Raw genomic sequence first — 17271 nt, forward strand, 5'->3', positions numbered from 1 at the left:
GTTCTAGAATCCCCTAATCTTTTTCTCATTGAATATTACTTTCTTTCAGAGATATGCTTTGACTGATGACTAATTCAATTGCGACTTGAATCTGTTCATTTATATGAATCTAGTCTATATAATAGTATGGCTAAAGCTCTTGGAAATGTAGAGGAAGAAGATAGGAGAGACATGAGGATGATGGGTTCACTTCTTCTTCTGGCGATTTTAGCGTTTGATTTGGTTCTAAACGTTTCTGCTAATGCCGAAGGTGAGTGGTAACTTTTGTGTTTGATGAATTTTGTGTTGTTAATCTGATGAGCTTTTCATCTTCATCAGAAGGTGGCATGTTTAATTTTAAATTTCTTTTCATTTTTTTTCAACTTTTGGTTCGTTGTTTGGGGCTTGAAGTTCTCATTGATCCCCATTCTTTACGAGTCTAGAATTTAGGAGAATGTGACAATGGCTAACCTTTAGCAAGTTGTTGCCCTGAGCCTTTTATTGGGAGGGTTACCTTGAATGAGAAGAGGAGACTTACAAGGCCCTAGGCTTTCTAACTCCAATAACTAGCTTTTAGGATGTGGTTCTTCTAAAAACTAGTGTTCATCATATTAGTGCTTTTACTGAGACTTGGCCAATCAAAGAGGGCTACTTATGAGGTTTCTAACTGGCAAGAGGCTGACTAAAATGCCGAGTGAAATGCCATATTATGGAGCCGTCAGGATGTCTTCTCTCGAGGGGATGCATTGTCATAAGTCTCATATTCGGAGGGCGACCTTGAAAGAAGAGGCTAATAAGGCCTTTGGTTTTCCAATTCCAACAGCTAGCTTTTGGGATGTGATTCTTTTGAAAACTTGTGCCGGTTACACCTATTTCTTATTTTTGTACATAATTCCCATTACAACATTGTTGACATTTTTATGTGTTCCCATAAAATTGATGAAATGAAGTCGGTTGTCACCTTCGTTTACCTTGTGTGGGACTAAACATCATTTGATATGACAGGGGATGCGCTGTATGCATGGAAGACCAAGTTGGTTGATCCTAACAATGTTCTCCAAAGTTGGAATGCTAGCCTCGTAAATCCTTGCACTTGGTTTCATGTTACATGCAACAGTGACAATAGCGTGGTCCGTATGTAAGTAATTTTTGCGATTTTTGAGCTTCATTTGAGATTCTTACTGCACACATAGTTTAAAATATTGATTTGCGTTTTCTCACAGTGATCTTGGAGATGCAAACCTTTCGGGTCCACTGGTTCCCCAGCTTGGTCAGCTCTCAAATCTGCAATATTTGTGAGTTGATTTGCCTCATTTTCTGATACCAATATTCTGTTTAATAATAATTTTTGATCGGTATTCTCTTCTGTTATCACCTGGCGGCTTCTTGAAAAATGATCTTATGAAAAGTACTGATGCATTAAGCAGTCAGGCAATGAACAGATTTCTTAATTTACTACCACAAAGCTCAAAACCTTAGTAGATATTAATTTGGTATTAATTCTCCACGTTGTCCTGAAGATAGATAAAATTAGTTGCTTTTCCTTCTCCATCGATCGAAACTACCAAGTCCTGATGTCTAAACTCTTCCGTTGTTTTTGGGGATAAGAGAAGCAACTCACTTAAACACTCCATTGAGCATCTCTTACTACTCAATGTGAGATTTAATATTTCAATATCACCAGGTCTCCATCATATCCTTTGTTATCACCTAGTAGCTTCTTGAAAAATGATCTTACAACCAGTACTACTATATTGAGCAGGCAGGCTATGAACTGATTTCTTAATTCACTGCCACAAAGCTTAAAACTTCAGTAGATACAATCACCTGAGACTTGGGCTTTGATTCTCTGTATTGTCCTGAAGATAATTCAAATAAGTTGCCCTTGGTATGGGCTATTAAAGAAACGATACGGACTAATTAGCCAACAAAGGAGAAGTGATCAGTTTGATACCAGAAGCAGCAAATAACTGTGTTTCTTAAACAAACCTTAACATTAAACTGGAAAGGCACAGCCATTTGCTTGGTTGTTTTAATTGTCACCAAATGGAAACATCCACTTCTATTACATTTCAAGGCTTCAATCCTTTGCATGCTATGTTTTCTGGTATTTTAATTATGGTTTTCTAGTACTATACTTTTTCAAATCTGAAATAATGTTGTTCTGGGCTACAGGGAAGTCTATAGCAATAATATATCAGGAACAATTCCGAAGGAGATTGGAAATTTGACAAAGTTGGTGAGCTTGGATCTTTTCTTCAACAGATTAAGTGGTCCCATCCCAGACACATTGGGCAACCTTCAAAGGCTACGTTTTCTGTAAGTCATGCTTTCCTTAATGTCTTTCTAGGATTAGTAGTTTCCACTTTGATAGATGGTTTAAGGTATTGTTATTTGTCCCTTACTATATATATTGAGCATGTGTCTCATGAAGAGATACACTTTTACTAATCCTTTTCTTGCTAAGAAGATCATTTCCTTTCTCCCATGTTTGGATGGGAGAATAAGTCGAGAGGAAGAAAATGGGGGGGGAATGAGGGAAGTGAACCCACCACATTTTCTTGCCAACTTTTCTCTCCAAATATGGAGAGATTTTGAGAAGAAAATTCTTCTTACACCTCTCATGCTATTTTCTCACTCCAACCAACTCACCAAGTCACCTTAAAAGATATGAAAAATATATTCTTTTCAATTTATTTTTAAATATATAAATATGAAAAATATATTTTTAGATGTTTTTACTTGAAAATTGTTTGATAATGTTTATTTTTGTATAGTTTTAATGATGACATGAGATATGATAAATTAGGATATAATGATATTATTGTCATTGTGACATTTGCTCATTTTATTCCTTGATACTTTCTCTCTTTTGTCCAAAGAGGAGGAATGATAACATTATATTATCAATTTTTTGCCTCCCTACTTTTCTTTTCATCCAAACGAAGAATATTAAACTCAATTGTAAATGAATCACTCATCTCTGCACTTAACATATTTATTCCATTTTTGGCGCGTTTAGTTTGCCAAGCAGAAATTTGGTACAGGTTAGCAGCACATTAATCATATTACTTGATAACTGCACTCTGAATTGGGAACCATACTTAGCTCTCCACTGTTCCATTAGTTTAATATCTAAAAACACTAATTCTCTCTGCTCTTTTTAAACAGGCGTCTCAACAATAACAGCTTATCAGGAAACATTCCTATGTCCTTGACTGCCATTGCCTCTCTGCAAGTCCTGTGAGTGTTACTGCCATGAGCTAGTTTTCTGCAACATAATGCAAAGATAATTAGTTGTACTTTCATCTAAAATTTTTAAAATACTGAAACTTGAAACCACTGTTATTGTTGAATCTAGTGATCTCTCAAGCAACAATCTAACAGGAGATATCCCAATCAATGGCTCCTTTGCATTTTTCACTCCCATGAGGTTGGTACTAATAATAATTATTTTTTTAATTGTTCTTTTAGCCGTCATGGCTATTTCTGTGGGATCAGCAATTGTGCTAAGTATCATGTTCCACTCTTAACAGTTTTCGGAATAATCCTGGATTAAAACCTCAAAAGTTCCCTCCACCTCCACCAAGGTTTCAAATTGCGCCAACTCCTTCAGGTTTGTGGATGTTTGTTTTACTACTACTTTTATATTTTGTTAGTTTTGTTTTTCTTGTTTCCAGTCTTATAATTAAAGTATCAAAACAATTCTTTGTTTGGTTTCAAGATCCATGTTTTTCATGCAAAGTCAACTGCATATGAAAGGATATGAAAGAATTGTACTGTTCTTAAGATTTCTGCTCATACCATATACTACCTCCGGTCCTTAATATAAGACCCTGTTTGACTTTTATTTTAGTCCTGAATATAAGATCCCAATCCACTTTGTCTCTCATATTTATGCATTTTTTTCCAAGGTAGTCCTTTTAATAATTGTAGCTCTAGTCAATATAGTTGATTAGTAAGGATATTTTGGGAAAGACAACATCTATTTATTACAAATAACTAACTTAACTTCTTTCCTTAATCTCCTCAAATTAGTCAACTGGGTCTTATAATTAGGACCGGAGGTAGTATATATTGAATTAGAGGGGCAGTCACTAATGTTTAAGGTTATAAGACGGACTGAACTCATAATTTTCTACTTGCAAGAAAATATTTATGCCATTAGATTATAAGGCTATAGGCTCACATCACAGATTTTCATGATGGACTCAGTCAATAAATTGAGTCAATCGTTAAAAGAATTAACAAATTGAGTCATTAAGTTTTCAGCCATCTTTTTATATGAAACTTGTATCAAACATCGTCTCACACACACACAAGCTCTGTAACAGACCTGATTTGTGGGGATTAACAATTGTGTTGTTGCAGCTGGAGGCCCCTCTTCTGCATAATCAGCTCCAACATCATGAACTCTTGCCCAGTTTCTGCCTATTTTCTCTTGCTTCTGGGCTCATAATCCTTCCAATTTGACAATAGAGAGACTGTTACCAGATGATGAGTTCCTATTTTGATAATTTCTGTGTGTGTGTGTGTGTGTGTGTGTTGATGGGCCATTATTTTGGCATACTGTTATGTATTACTCCTCCGGTCCTTATTATAAGACCCCATTTGACTTTTTATTTGGTCCTAATTATAAGACCCCAATCCATTTTGTCTCTTATATTTATGCATTTTTTTTCCAAGATAATCCTTCTAATAATGATAGTTTTAGCCAATATACTTAATTAGCAAGGATATTTTAGGAATGACAACACTTATTTATTATAAATAACCAACTTAACTTACTTCCTTAATCTCCTCAAATAACTCAATTGGGTCTTATAATTAGGACCGGAGGAGTAGCAGTTAGTACTGTTGTGTGAGTGGTTTATCAGTTGCAATGGATCGCTGAGATTACATGGTTACTAGTTTCCTACTTTCAATAAAAAGGCATACATATGCTCTTAATTTGCGCTTTACAGCACAAAATTTTTTTCAAGTATTTGCCTCATGCAATGCAAAATTATTTAAAATAAGTTAATCCAAACACCCTTTATACATACAATCTCCAATCTTTTTTATGAGATTCAATTAACTGAATCACACTGTATAAGAAATTTATTAATATTACAAATATGTAAGGATTGTGTGTTTTTTTTTCCAATCATGCCCTTTTTTATAAGAGGGTAAGTAAGAGAGAGAAATAATGAAAAAAGATTAAAGAGAATATATGGAATAAAAGATAATACAATTGATTAGAAGTATAATTGATAAAAATACATTTAATGTTTTAACAATCCTAAGTTAAATCTTATAAAAAGGACCAGATCAATTCGAAAATTTGAATCTTACAAAAATAGAAGAGCTGCTACTTTAAAAGCTGTAACAAGTTGTTGGTCAAACGGTTTCTCATCCACTGGTTATTTCCTATCAATGATGTCTCGCACGCTCCATTTTACATACTACAAATAATGGTAATATATTCTAACTTGGAATTATTTGTTAGTTCTGGAGTAAACATAAGTCTAATAACAAAATATTTTGGAAAAAAATAATTTGTCAATCGTTATAATTTCAACTCATCAGATATTATTATGGTTTTTTATTAGGTTCTTACAGTTTTCTCAATTATACAGATTAGCTTCTGTACATGCTACAAATAATCATAATATATTCTAACTTGGATTATTTGTTAGTTTTGAAGTGAACATAAATCTACTAACAAAATATTTTAGCCAAAATTAATTTGTCAATCTTTATAATTTCAATTGATTGGGTATTATAATTTTTTATTAGGTCCTTACAGTTTTCTTAGTTATAGGGATTTTGTTTTTGCCAATTTCTTAGTTATAGGGATTAGTTTCTATACCTATAACTTGTTAATAAAGACTAATGTGTGTGCTGATTAAGCGACATGTAAGTTGTCACAAACTAGAAAATAAAGAATTTTTTAAAATATAAAATGATAAAATAAAATTGTATTATTATTAACATAAAAAAAAAAGTTATTATGTTGATAACTATCTCTTTGTATCTATATATAATTTGTAATATATAGCTCACAGCCTCCATCGCTGCATGAGGTCCTGAAGTGGACCATCGTGCTGAAGTCCTCTTGTACGGTTCTATATTGAAAAAAGAATACTCCTATAGTCAACCTAATTAATTCATCTGAGTATATTAAAAATATTAGTTAAATTAGTTAACATGACATATTTTTTTAAAACACCCAATTATCTTTTTTGATTCCGTCAATAAGAATTTTAAAAAAATTAATAAATATGTGAAGGACAATTAAGTCTTATATTAAAGACTAAAGAAGTAATTTGTAATATGGTTTATCTTGATTTCACTCAGTACATGTAGCAAAATTAATTTAAATGTATGTTGAATAAGAGCCAAGTTATCAGCTAATAATATCATTTCGTTTGAAAATTAACACATTAACATTAAGACCCACTAAAAGAAAAAACTACAAAACTTGATAAAAAAAATGAGCTGGAATTATAGGAAGTTACATATTAATTTTTTCTCTCAATATTTTGTTTTTTTGTAATTGATCTAGGTCTAAGCGTATTTATAAAACTATTTGATATTCGCAATTTGAGCACATGAGCTAGGTCAATTACATGATTGCTGGACCATTAATTATTTTTTTAACATTGGCTTTGCAGTAAATATGTTGCAACAAATTTTTTTTTCTGTGATCTCTGAGCCTATTTATTGTAAGGTTAAGAAAGCAAATTAGATTGCAAATTTTTTAACTTTCTTGAGCATATCATTAACCAGATGAAGACTTGAAAAAAAAAGAAAGAAAAAGATCAAGTCACTTCGTAGTGTAGGAAGGTTGACTTTCAGTAATACTCTAAACTCTGAAGCATTAGATTAATCAAAGTTCTGGAAGTTCTTCAGAAGACAAATTCTATGTTCAACGTACTTAGTGACAAGATAATAATGATAATATTAACAATGATTAAAAACATAAACTATGACACTAAGAGGGTGTTTGGAAACACTCAAAATCACTTTTTAAAAGCACTTTTCCGTAAATCGAAGCAAATTCCTTCACATATTTACTTCGCATACCGTAAAAGTACTTTTAAGACTATGGTTCTGTTATTATCCAACCCCCCTGAAACGAACTTCCAGGATCTAGATGTTAGAATTTCAAGCATTGGATGTTGCGTGCAATAATTATATAGTCTTTTTCTCATTATATATTACTTTCTTTCAAAGATATGACTTGACTAATGAGTATTAAATTGCCACTTAATTCTGTTCATTTGTATCAATGTAATCTACATAATATGGCTGAAGCTCTCGGAAATGTGGCGAAAGAAGATAGGAGATATGAAGGGGGTGATTTTTTCTTCGATGGCTTCGTTTCTTCTTTTGGCGATTTTAGCATTTGATTTGGTTCTAAATGTTTCTGCCAATGCTGAAGGTGAGTTTCAGTACAGGCGTCTTTCAGTTAATTCTGTTTTGTTGAACTGATCATTCACCTTTATGTGTTCCCATGAAATTGATGAAATGAAGTCCGTTGTCACCTTCGTTCACCTCGTGGAGGACTAAACATCATTTGATATTAAGGATGTTTTCACCTTAAAATTGCTTTTCTCTATGACAGGGGATGCGCTGTATGCATGGAAGACCAAGTTGGTTGATCCTAACAATGTTCTCCAAAGTTGGGATGCTCTCCTTATAAATCCTTGCACTTGGTTTCATGTTACAAGCAACAGTGACAATAGTGTGACCCGCATGTGAGTAATTTTTGCGATTTTTGACTTTCATTTGAGATTCTTACTGCACAGTTTAAAATATTGATCTGTGTTTTCTCACAGTGATCTTGAAGATGCAAACCTTTCAGGTCCACTGGTTCCCCAGCTTGGTCAGCTCTCAAATTTGCAATATTTGTGAGATGATTTGCCTCATTTTCTGATACCAATATGCTGTTTAATAATAATTTTTGATCGGTTTTCTCTTCTGTTATCACCTGGCGGCTTCTTGAAAGGTGATCTTATAAACAGTACTGATGCATTGAGCAGTCAGGCTATGAACAGATTTCTTAACTTACTACCACAAAGCTCAAAATCTTAGTAGATATTAATTTGGTATTAATTCTCCATGTTGTTCTGAAGATAAATAAAATTAGTTGCTCTTCCTTCTTCATCTGTCGAAACTTATAAGTCCTGATATCCAAGCTCTTTGGTTGCTTCTTGAGATAGGAGAACCAACTCACTTAAACACTCCATTATCTCTTACTACTCAATGTGGGTTTTAATATTTCAACACCACCAAGTCTCCAGCAAACCTTAACATTGAGCTGGAAAGGCACAGCCATTTGCTTGGCTGTTTTAATTGTCACCAGCTGGAAACATCCGCTTCTATTACATTTCAAGGATTCAATCCTTTGCATGCTATGCTTTCTGACATTTTAATTATGGTTTTCTAATACTATACTAGTTCAAATCTGAAATAATGTTGTTCTGGGCTACAGGGAAGTCTATAGCAATAATATATCAGGAACAATTCCGAAGGAGATTGGAAATTTGACAAACTTGGTGAGCTTGGATCTTTTCTTCAACAGATTAAGTGGCCCCATCCCAGACACGTTGGGCAACCTTCAAAGACTACGTTTTCTGTAAGTCATGCTTTCCTTAATGTCTTTCTAGGATTAGTAGTTCTCACTTTGATAGACAGTTTAAGCTATTGTTATCTGTCCCTTACCATATATATTGAGCATGTGTCTCATGAAGAGATATACACTTTACTAATCCTTTCCTTGCCAAGAAGATCATTTACTATAAATATGGGAGAAAAAGTCAAGAGGAAGAAAATATGGGAGGATTGGAGTTTTTCCTTGCTTGTTTAATTTAGATGAGGGAAGAAAAGTGAGGAAAGAAAAAACGGGGAGAATGAGGAGGTGGATCCACCCCATTTTCTTGCCAACTTTTCTCTCCAAATATGGAGAGATTTTGGGAAGAAAATTCTTCTTACGCCACTTATGCTGTCTTCTCACTCCGACTAACCCACAAGGACACCTTAAAAAAATATAAAAAACGTATTCCTTTCAATTTATTTTTAAATATATACAAATATGAAAAATATATTTTTTCTCCACTAGAAAATATTTTCATAATTTTTATCTTTATATAGCTTTGTTAATGATGGCATGAGATATGACAAATTAGGATATAATGATATTATTAACATTGTGACGTTTGCTCATTTTTATTCCTTCATATTTTCTCTCCTTTGTCCAAACAGCAGGGTTAATAACATTATATTTTCAGTTTTCTCTCTATATTTTCTTTCCATCCAAACCAAGAATATTAAACTCAGTTATAAATGAACCACTCATTTCTGCACTTGAAATATTTATTCCATTGTTGGCACGTTTAGTTTGCCAACCAGCAATTTGTCATAAGTCAGCAAGACATTCTCTGAGTTGAGCACCATACTTAGCTCTCCACTGTTCCATTAGTTTAATATCTAAAAACACTAATTCTCTCTGCTCTTTTTAAACAGCCGTCTCAACAATAACAACTTATCAGGAAATATTCCCATGTCTTTGACAACCATTGCCTCTCTGCAAGTCCTGTGAGTGTTACTGCTATGAGCTAGCTTTCTGCAACATAATGCAAAGATAATTAGTTGTACTTTCATCGTAAATTTTGAAAAGATTGAAACTTGAAACCACTGTTATTGTTGAATCTAGTGATCTCTCAAGCAACAATCTAACAGGAGATATCCCAATCAATGGCTCCTTTGCATTTTTCACTCCCGTGAGGTTGGTACTAATAATAATTAACTTTTTTTAATTGTTCTTTTAGCTTTCATGGCTATTTCTGTGGGATCACATGTAGCAATTTTGCTAAGTATCATGTTCCACTTTGCAGTTTTCGGAATAATCCTGGATTAAAACCTCAAAAGTTCCCTCCACCTCCGCCAAGGTTTCAAATTGCACCAACTCCTTCAGGTTTGTGGATGTTTGTTTTACTACTACTTCTTTTATACTCCTCCGATCATTAATATAAGACTCAATTCTTGAGTTGATTTTGGTCCTAAATATAAGACTCATTTCTCATATTTATCAATTTTTTCTAAATTAACCCTATGGATACTCCCTCAACCATAATCAAGTAGAAGAGAGAAATGGGATATTAAAAAAGACGATTACTGTGTTTTAGGAAAAATGTGTCACTTTTCTTATAATTAACTAACTTACTTAACTTCCTTAATCTGAGGACCGGAGGAGTATTTTGTTAGTTTTGTTTTTGCTGCTCTCAGTCTTTTAATTGAAGTTTCAAAACAATTCTTTGTTCGGTTTCAAGATGTCTATAAGACTATGCCTCGATCGTGTTTTTTCATGTGAAGTCAACTGAATGCGAAATGATATGGTAGAATTATACTCTCTTCTTGAGATTTCTACTCATGTGAATTAGAAGGGCAAGTACTAATGATCTGAGATTGCAAATAATATTGAACTTGCAATCTTCTACTAGCAGGGGAGCCTTGCAATCTTCTACTAGCAGGGGAGCATTTATATCATTAGGCTACAAGTATATTTTCATGACCTTGTTAAAAGAATTAACAAATTTTTGTTTTAAAAAAAAAAAGAATTAACAAATTGACTCAATCATCAAGTTTTCACCCATCTTTCTATATGAAACTTGTGTCTAACATTATCTCATATATATGTACTTACACACACACACGCTATCACCGGTCCTAATTATAAGATCTCGTTTGTAGAGTGCAAACGATGTCTTATAATTAGGACCGAAGATAGTATATGAAAACTCTATAACTGACTTGATTTGTGTGTATTGTCCATTGTTTTGTTGCAGCTGGAGGCCCGTCTTCTGCATAATCATCTCTGCAACACCATAAACTCTTGCCCAGCTTCTGCCTATTATCTCTTGATTCTGGGCTTCCTTTCAATTTGAGACTAGAGAGATTGTTACCAGATGATGAGCTCCTAGTTTGATAATTTCTATGTTTTATGTGTGTGTTGATTAGCCCTTTTGGCTCATTGTTATACATTAGCAGTGGTACTGTTATGTGAGTGGCTTATCAGTTTCAATGGATTGTTGAGATTACATGGTTACTACCTTAAAATTTGTGACAAGCTGTTACTTAGATGGTTTCTTATACATTGGTTATTTCTTATCAATAATGCCTCGCATACCCTTCACTTTACAAGGACCCAATAAATAACAACAGAGACTTAATTAAAAATGATTTGTTTTGAAAAAAAGACAATTTATTTCAATTTAAGTAAAATTATTACATAAAAAAGGCTGATGAGTTACGTTCAATTAATTTGAGCAAAGAATTTATAATGAGTTAAAATTACGATAACTTGCATATTAATTAATTTTTTAATATTTTATGATTGATCTAGTCTAACTTTTTTCCCCCCCTGTGATAAGGTCAAACATGTTTATATAACTCTTTTAATATTCGCAATTTGACTGAGTAATCTAAATTTGAGCACATGAGCTTAAACAGTTACAAGAGGTCAATACACATGATTTTTGGGCCATTAATTGTTTCTTATGAATGATACTTTAACTAGACGACTACTCTCTTTATACCATGCCAGATTCACAATAAGCCATTTTAACTAATTTATCATGACAAAAAAAATAATAATTGACTCATTAAACCTGTCTCAATTTAATTTTTTCCCAACTTTATTGATATTAAATAATGTTGTTAAGGATAGAGAAAAATATAAGGAGTCGTATTTAATTATTGATTGAAAGGGCAAAATTAATAAATAAGAATTAATTACTGTCCAAGTGACTTATATTGTGGATTAAGGAATCTGTAGAAGTGACTTACGAGTATATTATAAATTAGAGATAGTAACAAAAAGGAAAAATTAGGGATAAATCCCTCATTAGAAAATTAATTGGCAAACAATCTCTAGGATAATGGGTTGCACAGAGGAAGATAAATTGCACATAAGTGAAATTGAATTACACATAAGGAAGATGATTTATACAAAATATTATTCGGATACAATAGACTAGTTTGCACATAAGGATAATAACTTGCACAAAAGGAAAACTAAATTGCATACAAGGGATATTCAATTGCACATGTAAGACAAGAAAATATAATTCCACACAAGTGAAGATGGATTGCATATGAAGAAAGTTAAGTTGCACACTAGGAAAGTTAAATTGCACAAAGTGCCTAGGCCTTATTTACTAATTGAATCCTCAATGAGGGATTTATCTCTAATTTTCCCTAACAACAATAACTGTAAAAAAATTTTATGGAATATAATTATAAACATTCTAACTTGCGATGATTTACTGGTTCTGGAGTAAATACGTGCAACGAAATTTATTTTTTCCTGGGATCTCTGAGCCTGATTATTGTAAGATTAAGGAAGCAAATTACGCTGCAAATTTTTTGACTCTGACTTTCTCGATCAAATCATTAACCATGTGAAAAATTAGGAAAAAAAAAGGACTAAGTTGCTTCGTAGTGTAGGAAGGTTGACTTTGAATATTGGTCAACAGTATTGGAGTAGTGTTCTGGAAGTTCTTCGGAAGACAAATTCTATGTTCAACATATTACCTCCAGTCCTTATTATAAGACCCTGTTTGATTTTTATTTTGGTTCTAAATATAAAACCCCAATCCATTTTGTCTCTTATATTTATGCATTTTTTTTCAAGGTAGTCCTTCTAATAATTATAGTTCTAGCTAATATAGTTAATTAGTAAGGATATTTTAGGAAAGATAATACCTATTTATTACAAATAACTACCTTAACTTCTTTCCTTAATCTCCTCAAATTAGTCAACTGGGTCTTATAATTAGAACCAGAGGTAGTATTTAGTAACAAAATAATAATGATGATATGATTAACAATAATAAAAACATAAACTACTCCACTAAAAAGAACTTGCAGGTCCAGATGTTAGAATTTCATGTGTTGGATTGCGTGCAAAAACACCACAAGTCACCTTCTCTAACTATATACTGATACTGCTTTTATACAGCCTTTTTTCTCATTGAATGTTACTTTCTTTCAAAGATATGAGTTGGCTAATAAGTATTCAATTGCGATTTAATTCTGTGCATTTGTATCAATGAAATCTATATAATATGGCTGAAGCTCTCAGAAATGTGGCCAAAGAAGATAGAGAGATATGAAGGGAGTGATTTCTTCTTCGATCGGTTCGTATCTTCTTTTGGCCATTTTAGCGTTTGATTTGGTTCTAAATGTTTCTGCCAATGCGGAAGGTGAGTTTCATTACAGGCTTCTTTCAGTTAATTCTGTTTTGTTGAACTGATCATTCACCTTTAAGCTGAAGGAAAATGAAAAGGTTTTCATCTTGGTGGTATCTTTTGTTTCATTAGCTTCTGGCTTTCCTTGATCATCAAGTGTCAAGTTCAATTTTTAATTTCTCTTCATTTTTACCATTGGTTTAGTGATGGGGGCCAGAGGGTATCTTTGATTCTGATTCCTTATGAGATTATTACAAGCACGAGTTGAAAGGGAGAGCTTAATAACAAAAGACTAGAATGTTGGATGAGAGAGTCCTTTGAACTTATCTCCAATCTCAAAATACTAACATGTTGGGGTGAAAGAGCCATTTGAACTTTTATACCCCATTTCTCTCTCGAGGTTCCCTGGTGTAGAACTTGTAACAATGCACCCTTGCTTAGACGCTGACATTCCTGACAGATGACACTTCACTCGGCCTCTTGCCGGTCAAGATCTTCCGTGGCTAGCCCATTGAACTCTCAATAAAAGTATCAATGTTATGAGTATAAATCCAAAAGAAGAGCTTAATCTCAAAAGATAAGTCTGTTGGGTGGAAGAGGTCCTTAAACTGATAGACCTTATTACTCTTGTAAGGCTCCCCACGTGAAACTCATAACAGAACTTTGGCAATTATATTTCTTTTATGAGTCTAGTCTTTAGCAAGTTGGCCTTCGTGTTTCTTATTTCTGTACATATTTCCCATTACAACATGGTTGACATTTGTGTGTTCCCATAAGTTGGTGTAACTGAGCTTTTATTAGCACGATTCGTGATTTTCATGATGTTTACCTTGTGTAGGATTAAATATGATTTGATATAAAGGATGTCTTCACCTTAAAATTGATTTCTCTACGACAGGTGATGCTTTGTATGCATTAAAAACCAACATGGCTGATCCTAACAATGTTCTCCAAAGTTGGGATCCTACCCTTAAAAATCCCTGCACTTGGTTTCATGTTACATGCAACCTTAACAATAGTGTGATCCATATGTAAGTACTTTATGATGGTTTTAACCTTAATTTAAGATTCTTACCACACGTAGTGTAAACAATTCACTTGTGTTTTTGTCTCAGTGGTCTTGGAAATGCAAACCTTTCTGGTAATCTGGTTCCACAGCTTGGTCAGCTCCCAAATTTACTGTCCTTGTAAGTTGAGAATCTAAAGTATTGTTAAGTCGATTTGCCTCAATTATCTGACGCTAGGATTTTTTTTAAGATTAGACTTTAACTGAGATATTCTCTTCTGCTATTCCCCAGAGGCTTCTTTAAACATGATCTTATAAACACTACTGTTATATTGAGTATACAAGCTATGAACTGATTTTTTAATTCACGGTCATAAACATTAGACCTTAAATCCTAAAACTTTATCTGGGATCTTTGTAGCGCCTACACTTACCTTCTAGCAATGTCTGTTTCGAAAGAAACGTCATCTCTTTTTCTCCTCTATACTGTCCTGAAGATAAGTCAAATAAGTTTCTCTTCCTTGTTCATAGATCTCTAGTTCTAAGTTCTGATCTTTTAAATACAGTTTTTTGATGTTATAATTAGTCAAATCTAAAATATTGTTTTTTTACCACAGGGAACTTTATGACAATAATATAACCGGAGCAATTCCAAAGGAGCTTGGAAACTTGACAGTTTGCTTAACCTGAGTCTTTCCATGAACAGATTAAGCGGTCCCATCCCAGACTCATTGGGCAACCTTAAAAAGCTACTTGTTCTGTATGTCATTGTTTCCTTAGTCTCTTCAAATTTCTTCTGTTTGTCTTTATGACATGGAGCTTACAGTCATCACAGCAATTATTACTTTCAAATACATGATAATTAATTGAAACTAGTCAGGGGGGTTTCCACTTTATTTGTTAGATCCAAACGAAATTATTAATAATATTCATGTAGTTGATGTTAAAGTCAGGTTATGGTTGAATGATTCATTTCTTTCTGCTCTATGAAACAGGCGTCTCAACGATAACAACTTGTCGGGAAACATTCCTATGTCCCTGACTACCATAGCTTCTCTGCAAGTCCTGTGCGTGTTCCTCCTACAAGCTAGTTTTCTATTGCACAATGCAAATTTAGAAGTCTAATTGTACTTACATCTTCTTCTTTTTTTTTTGTGACTGTTTAGTGATCTCTCAAGCAACCAGTTAACAGGAGATATCCCAGTGAATGGTTCATTTGCACGTTTTACTCCCAGGAGGTTGGCACAAATAATTTTGTTTACATTTCATAGCCCTTTTTTTGTGGGATCACATGTAAACACCTTGCTAATTATCATGTCCTACTGCACAGTTTTCGGAATAATCCAGGATTAAATCCACAAAAGTTCCCTCCACCTCCACCAAGGTTTCAAATCGCACCAATTCCTTCAGGTTTGTGTATTCTTGTTTTACCTTAATACTGCTGTTTTATATCTCAGTTTTGTTTTTGCTGCTCTCGTGTTTTCCATACACAGTCTATAGTCACATAAAGGGACAATACAATGCAAGTTTTTAGTCATCTTTTTAAATGAAACTGGTATTTAATATGGTATCATCTATTCATGCTACTTAAGAATCCTCCTGTTTTGCCAACAAAAGTTAGTCTAATTAGTAAGAAATTGATTCATAACTAACCCATAAAGTGATGAATTCAAATCTCACTATGTATATAAGGACCTTGTTGGTGCTTGATCTGTAAGTATCTTTATAAACGTTCTGAGCCTGGAGGTATGCTCCAACTCTAATAAGCTCTCGAGATCCAGCTTAACTAAACTTGTTGATGTACATGTATATATGTAAAAAGAATCCTCTTGGTTTGGTATCACTAGAGATTGAGAGATTCATAGGTAAACATGAATACATGTAAACCTAGTCAATCATAAAGATGCACAAAAATATATTAGAAGTGTGATCTGCAGGTGGAGGCCACTCTTCTGAGTTCTGATATGCTTGTGCAGTAGTGTGCAACTCTGTAACTCACTTGATTTGTGTGAATTATGAATTGTATTGTTACAGCTGGAGGCCCCTCGTCCCCATAATCATTCATTTCCAACATCACCTGCTGCTGTAGCAACTCTGCTGCATCTTCTGTGATTACTATTTCATGTTGGATCCTTTGCTTCTTGCCCTGTTTTTGCACTTTTTCTCTGCCTTTTGGGCTCATACTCCTTCCATTTTGAAAGACTAGAGAGATTATTATATAATGATGAGTTCCCATTTCCATCATTTCTTTATTCTTTTGGCATTGTTATGTGAGTGGTTTAGCAGTTGTGGTGGATGGTTGAGATGATATATTTCCTACTTTCTCTAGTTTGTGTATCTTATGTTTGGCTTTCCATTAGATTATTGTGCTTTGGTGTGCAAAATGTAGCTTTACATAATATACCTTAAAGTTTTAATTTTTTTGTAAAAACTGCTTTCATATTTAATTAACATACCTTAAAAGTTTTAACAAGTGGCTAATCAATGGCTTCACATATCATTGCTTATTTCTTATCAATTGATACCCCACATACTCTATTTTATATGGTACAAAGTTATTTGAATTAATTTAACATTTTTCACGTCACGACATAAAACTATTCTCACATATTTATTTCGTATAGTGCAAAATCAATTCTCCATCGTTAATTCAAATGGACAATGCAAATAATCATGAAAATTCAAACTTAATGATGCTTTGCTAGTTTTTGAGCAAATGAAAATCTGACTGCGGACCAATAGGGATATTTAAATACTCCTCCGGTTCTAAATATAAGACTCATTTTGTAGTGTAAATGGGTCTTATATTTAGGATCAGAGAAATAACTATTTGGAATCCAATTCTTTTGATTAATCTAGATTTGAGGAGGGTGGAACCTGGACGAGGATAGAGGAGGCCCAATTGTTGGCAAAAAAAATAGAGGGGGCCAAATAGGAGTTAGGAGTATACTCCTCCGGTCCTTAATATAGGACCTAATTGTTGAGTTAGTTTTAGTCCTAAATATAAGACCCATTTCTTATATTTATCAATTTTCTCTAAATTACCCCTAA

General features: G+C 33.4%; 2 protein-coding genes and 1 pseudogene across 2 annotated transcripts; all 3 read left to right on the forward strand.

Annotated features, from left to right (window-relative positions):
• LOC114756991 (BRASSINOSTEROID INSENSITIVE 1-associated receptor kinase 1-like) lies at window positions 1-4554 on the forward strand. Its single transcript, XM_028945985.1, has 8 exons — window positions 1-250; window positions 985-1117; window positions 1203-1274; window positions 2155-2298; window positions 3151-3222; window positions 3341-3412; window positions 3516-3595; window positions 4351-4554. The coding sequence occupies exons 1-8, from the start codon at window positions 127-129 to the stop codon at window positions 4371-4373; spliced, it is 720 nt and encodes a 239-aa protein (XP_028801818.1). The 5' UTR covers window positions 1-126; the 3' UTR covers window positions 4374-4554.
• A 2781-nt stretch (window positions 4555-7335) lies between these two features.
• On the forward strand, window positions 7336-10875 carry LOC114756975 (BRASSINOSTEROID INSENSITIVE 1-associated receptor kinase 1-like). Its single transcript, XM_028945968.1, has 8 exons — window positions 7336-7405; window positions 7589-7721; window positions 7803-7874; window positions 8459-8602; window positions 9490-9561; window positions 9680-9751; window positions 9861-9940; window positions 10812-10875. The coding sequence occupies exons 1-8, from the start codon at window positions 7336-7338 to the stop codon at window positions 10832-10834; spliced, it is 666 nt and encodes a 221-aa protein (XP_028801801.1). The 3' UTR covers window positions 10835-10875.
• Window positions 10876-13135: 2260 nt separating this feature from the next.
• On the forward strand, window positions 13136-15630 carry LOC114756983 (BRASSINOSTEROID INSENSITIVE 1-associated receptor kinase 1-like; annotated as a pseudogene).
• Window positions 15631-17271: the final 1641 nt, after the last annotated feature.

The sequence above is a fragment of the Neltuma alba genome, unplaced genomic scaffold (assembly GCF_004799145.2).
Source record: "Neltuma alba isolate B1F8T4 unplaced genomic scaffold, ASM479914v2 tig00001416_pilon, whole genome shotgun sequence".
NCBI lineage: Eukaryota > Viridiplantae > Streptophyta > Magnoliopsida > Fabales > Fabaceae > Neltuma > Neltuma alba.

What these genes read in the sequence shown, in the direction of transcription:
- LOC114756991 (XM_028945985.1), top strand. Translation starts at nt 127, where the DNA reads ATGGCTAAAGCTCTTGGAAATGTAGAGGAAGAAGATAGGAGAGACATG. An exon ending in CGTTTCTGCTAATGCCGAAG is followed by an intron (nt 251 to 984) that starts GTGAGTGGTAAC and finishes TTGATATGACAG; the next exon opens with GGGATGCGCTGTATGCATGG. An exon ending in AATTGCGCCAACTCCTTCAG is followed by an intron (nt 3,596 to 4,350) that starts GTTTGTGGATGT and finishes GTGTTGTTGCAG; the next exon opens with CTGGAGGCCCCTCTTCTGCA.
- LOC114756975 (XM_028945968.1), top strand. Translation starts at nt 7,336, where the DNA reads ATGGCTTCGTTTCTTCTTTTGGCGATTTTAGCATTTGATTTGGTTCTA. An exon ending in CTCTCAAATTTGCAATATTT is followed by an intron (nt 7,875 to 8,458) that starts GTGAGATGATTT and finishes TCTGGGCTACAG; the next exon opens with GGAAGTCTATAGCAATAATA. An exon ending in CTTCAAAGACTACGTTTTCT is followed by an intron (nt 8,603 to 9,489) that starts GTAAGTCATGCT and finishes CTTTTTAAACAG; the next exon opens with CCGTCTCAACAATAACAACT.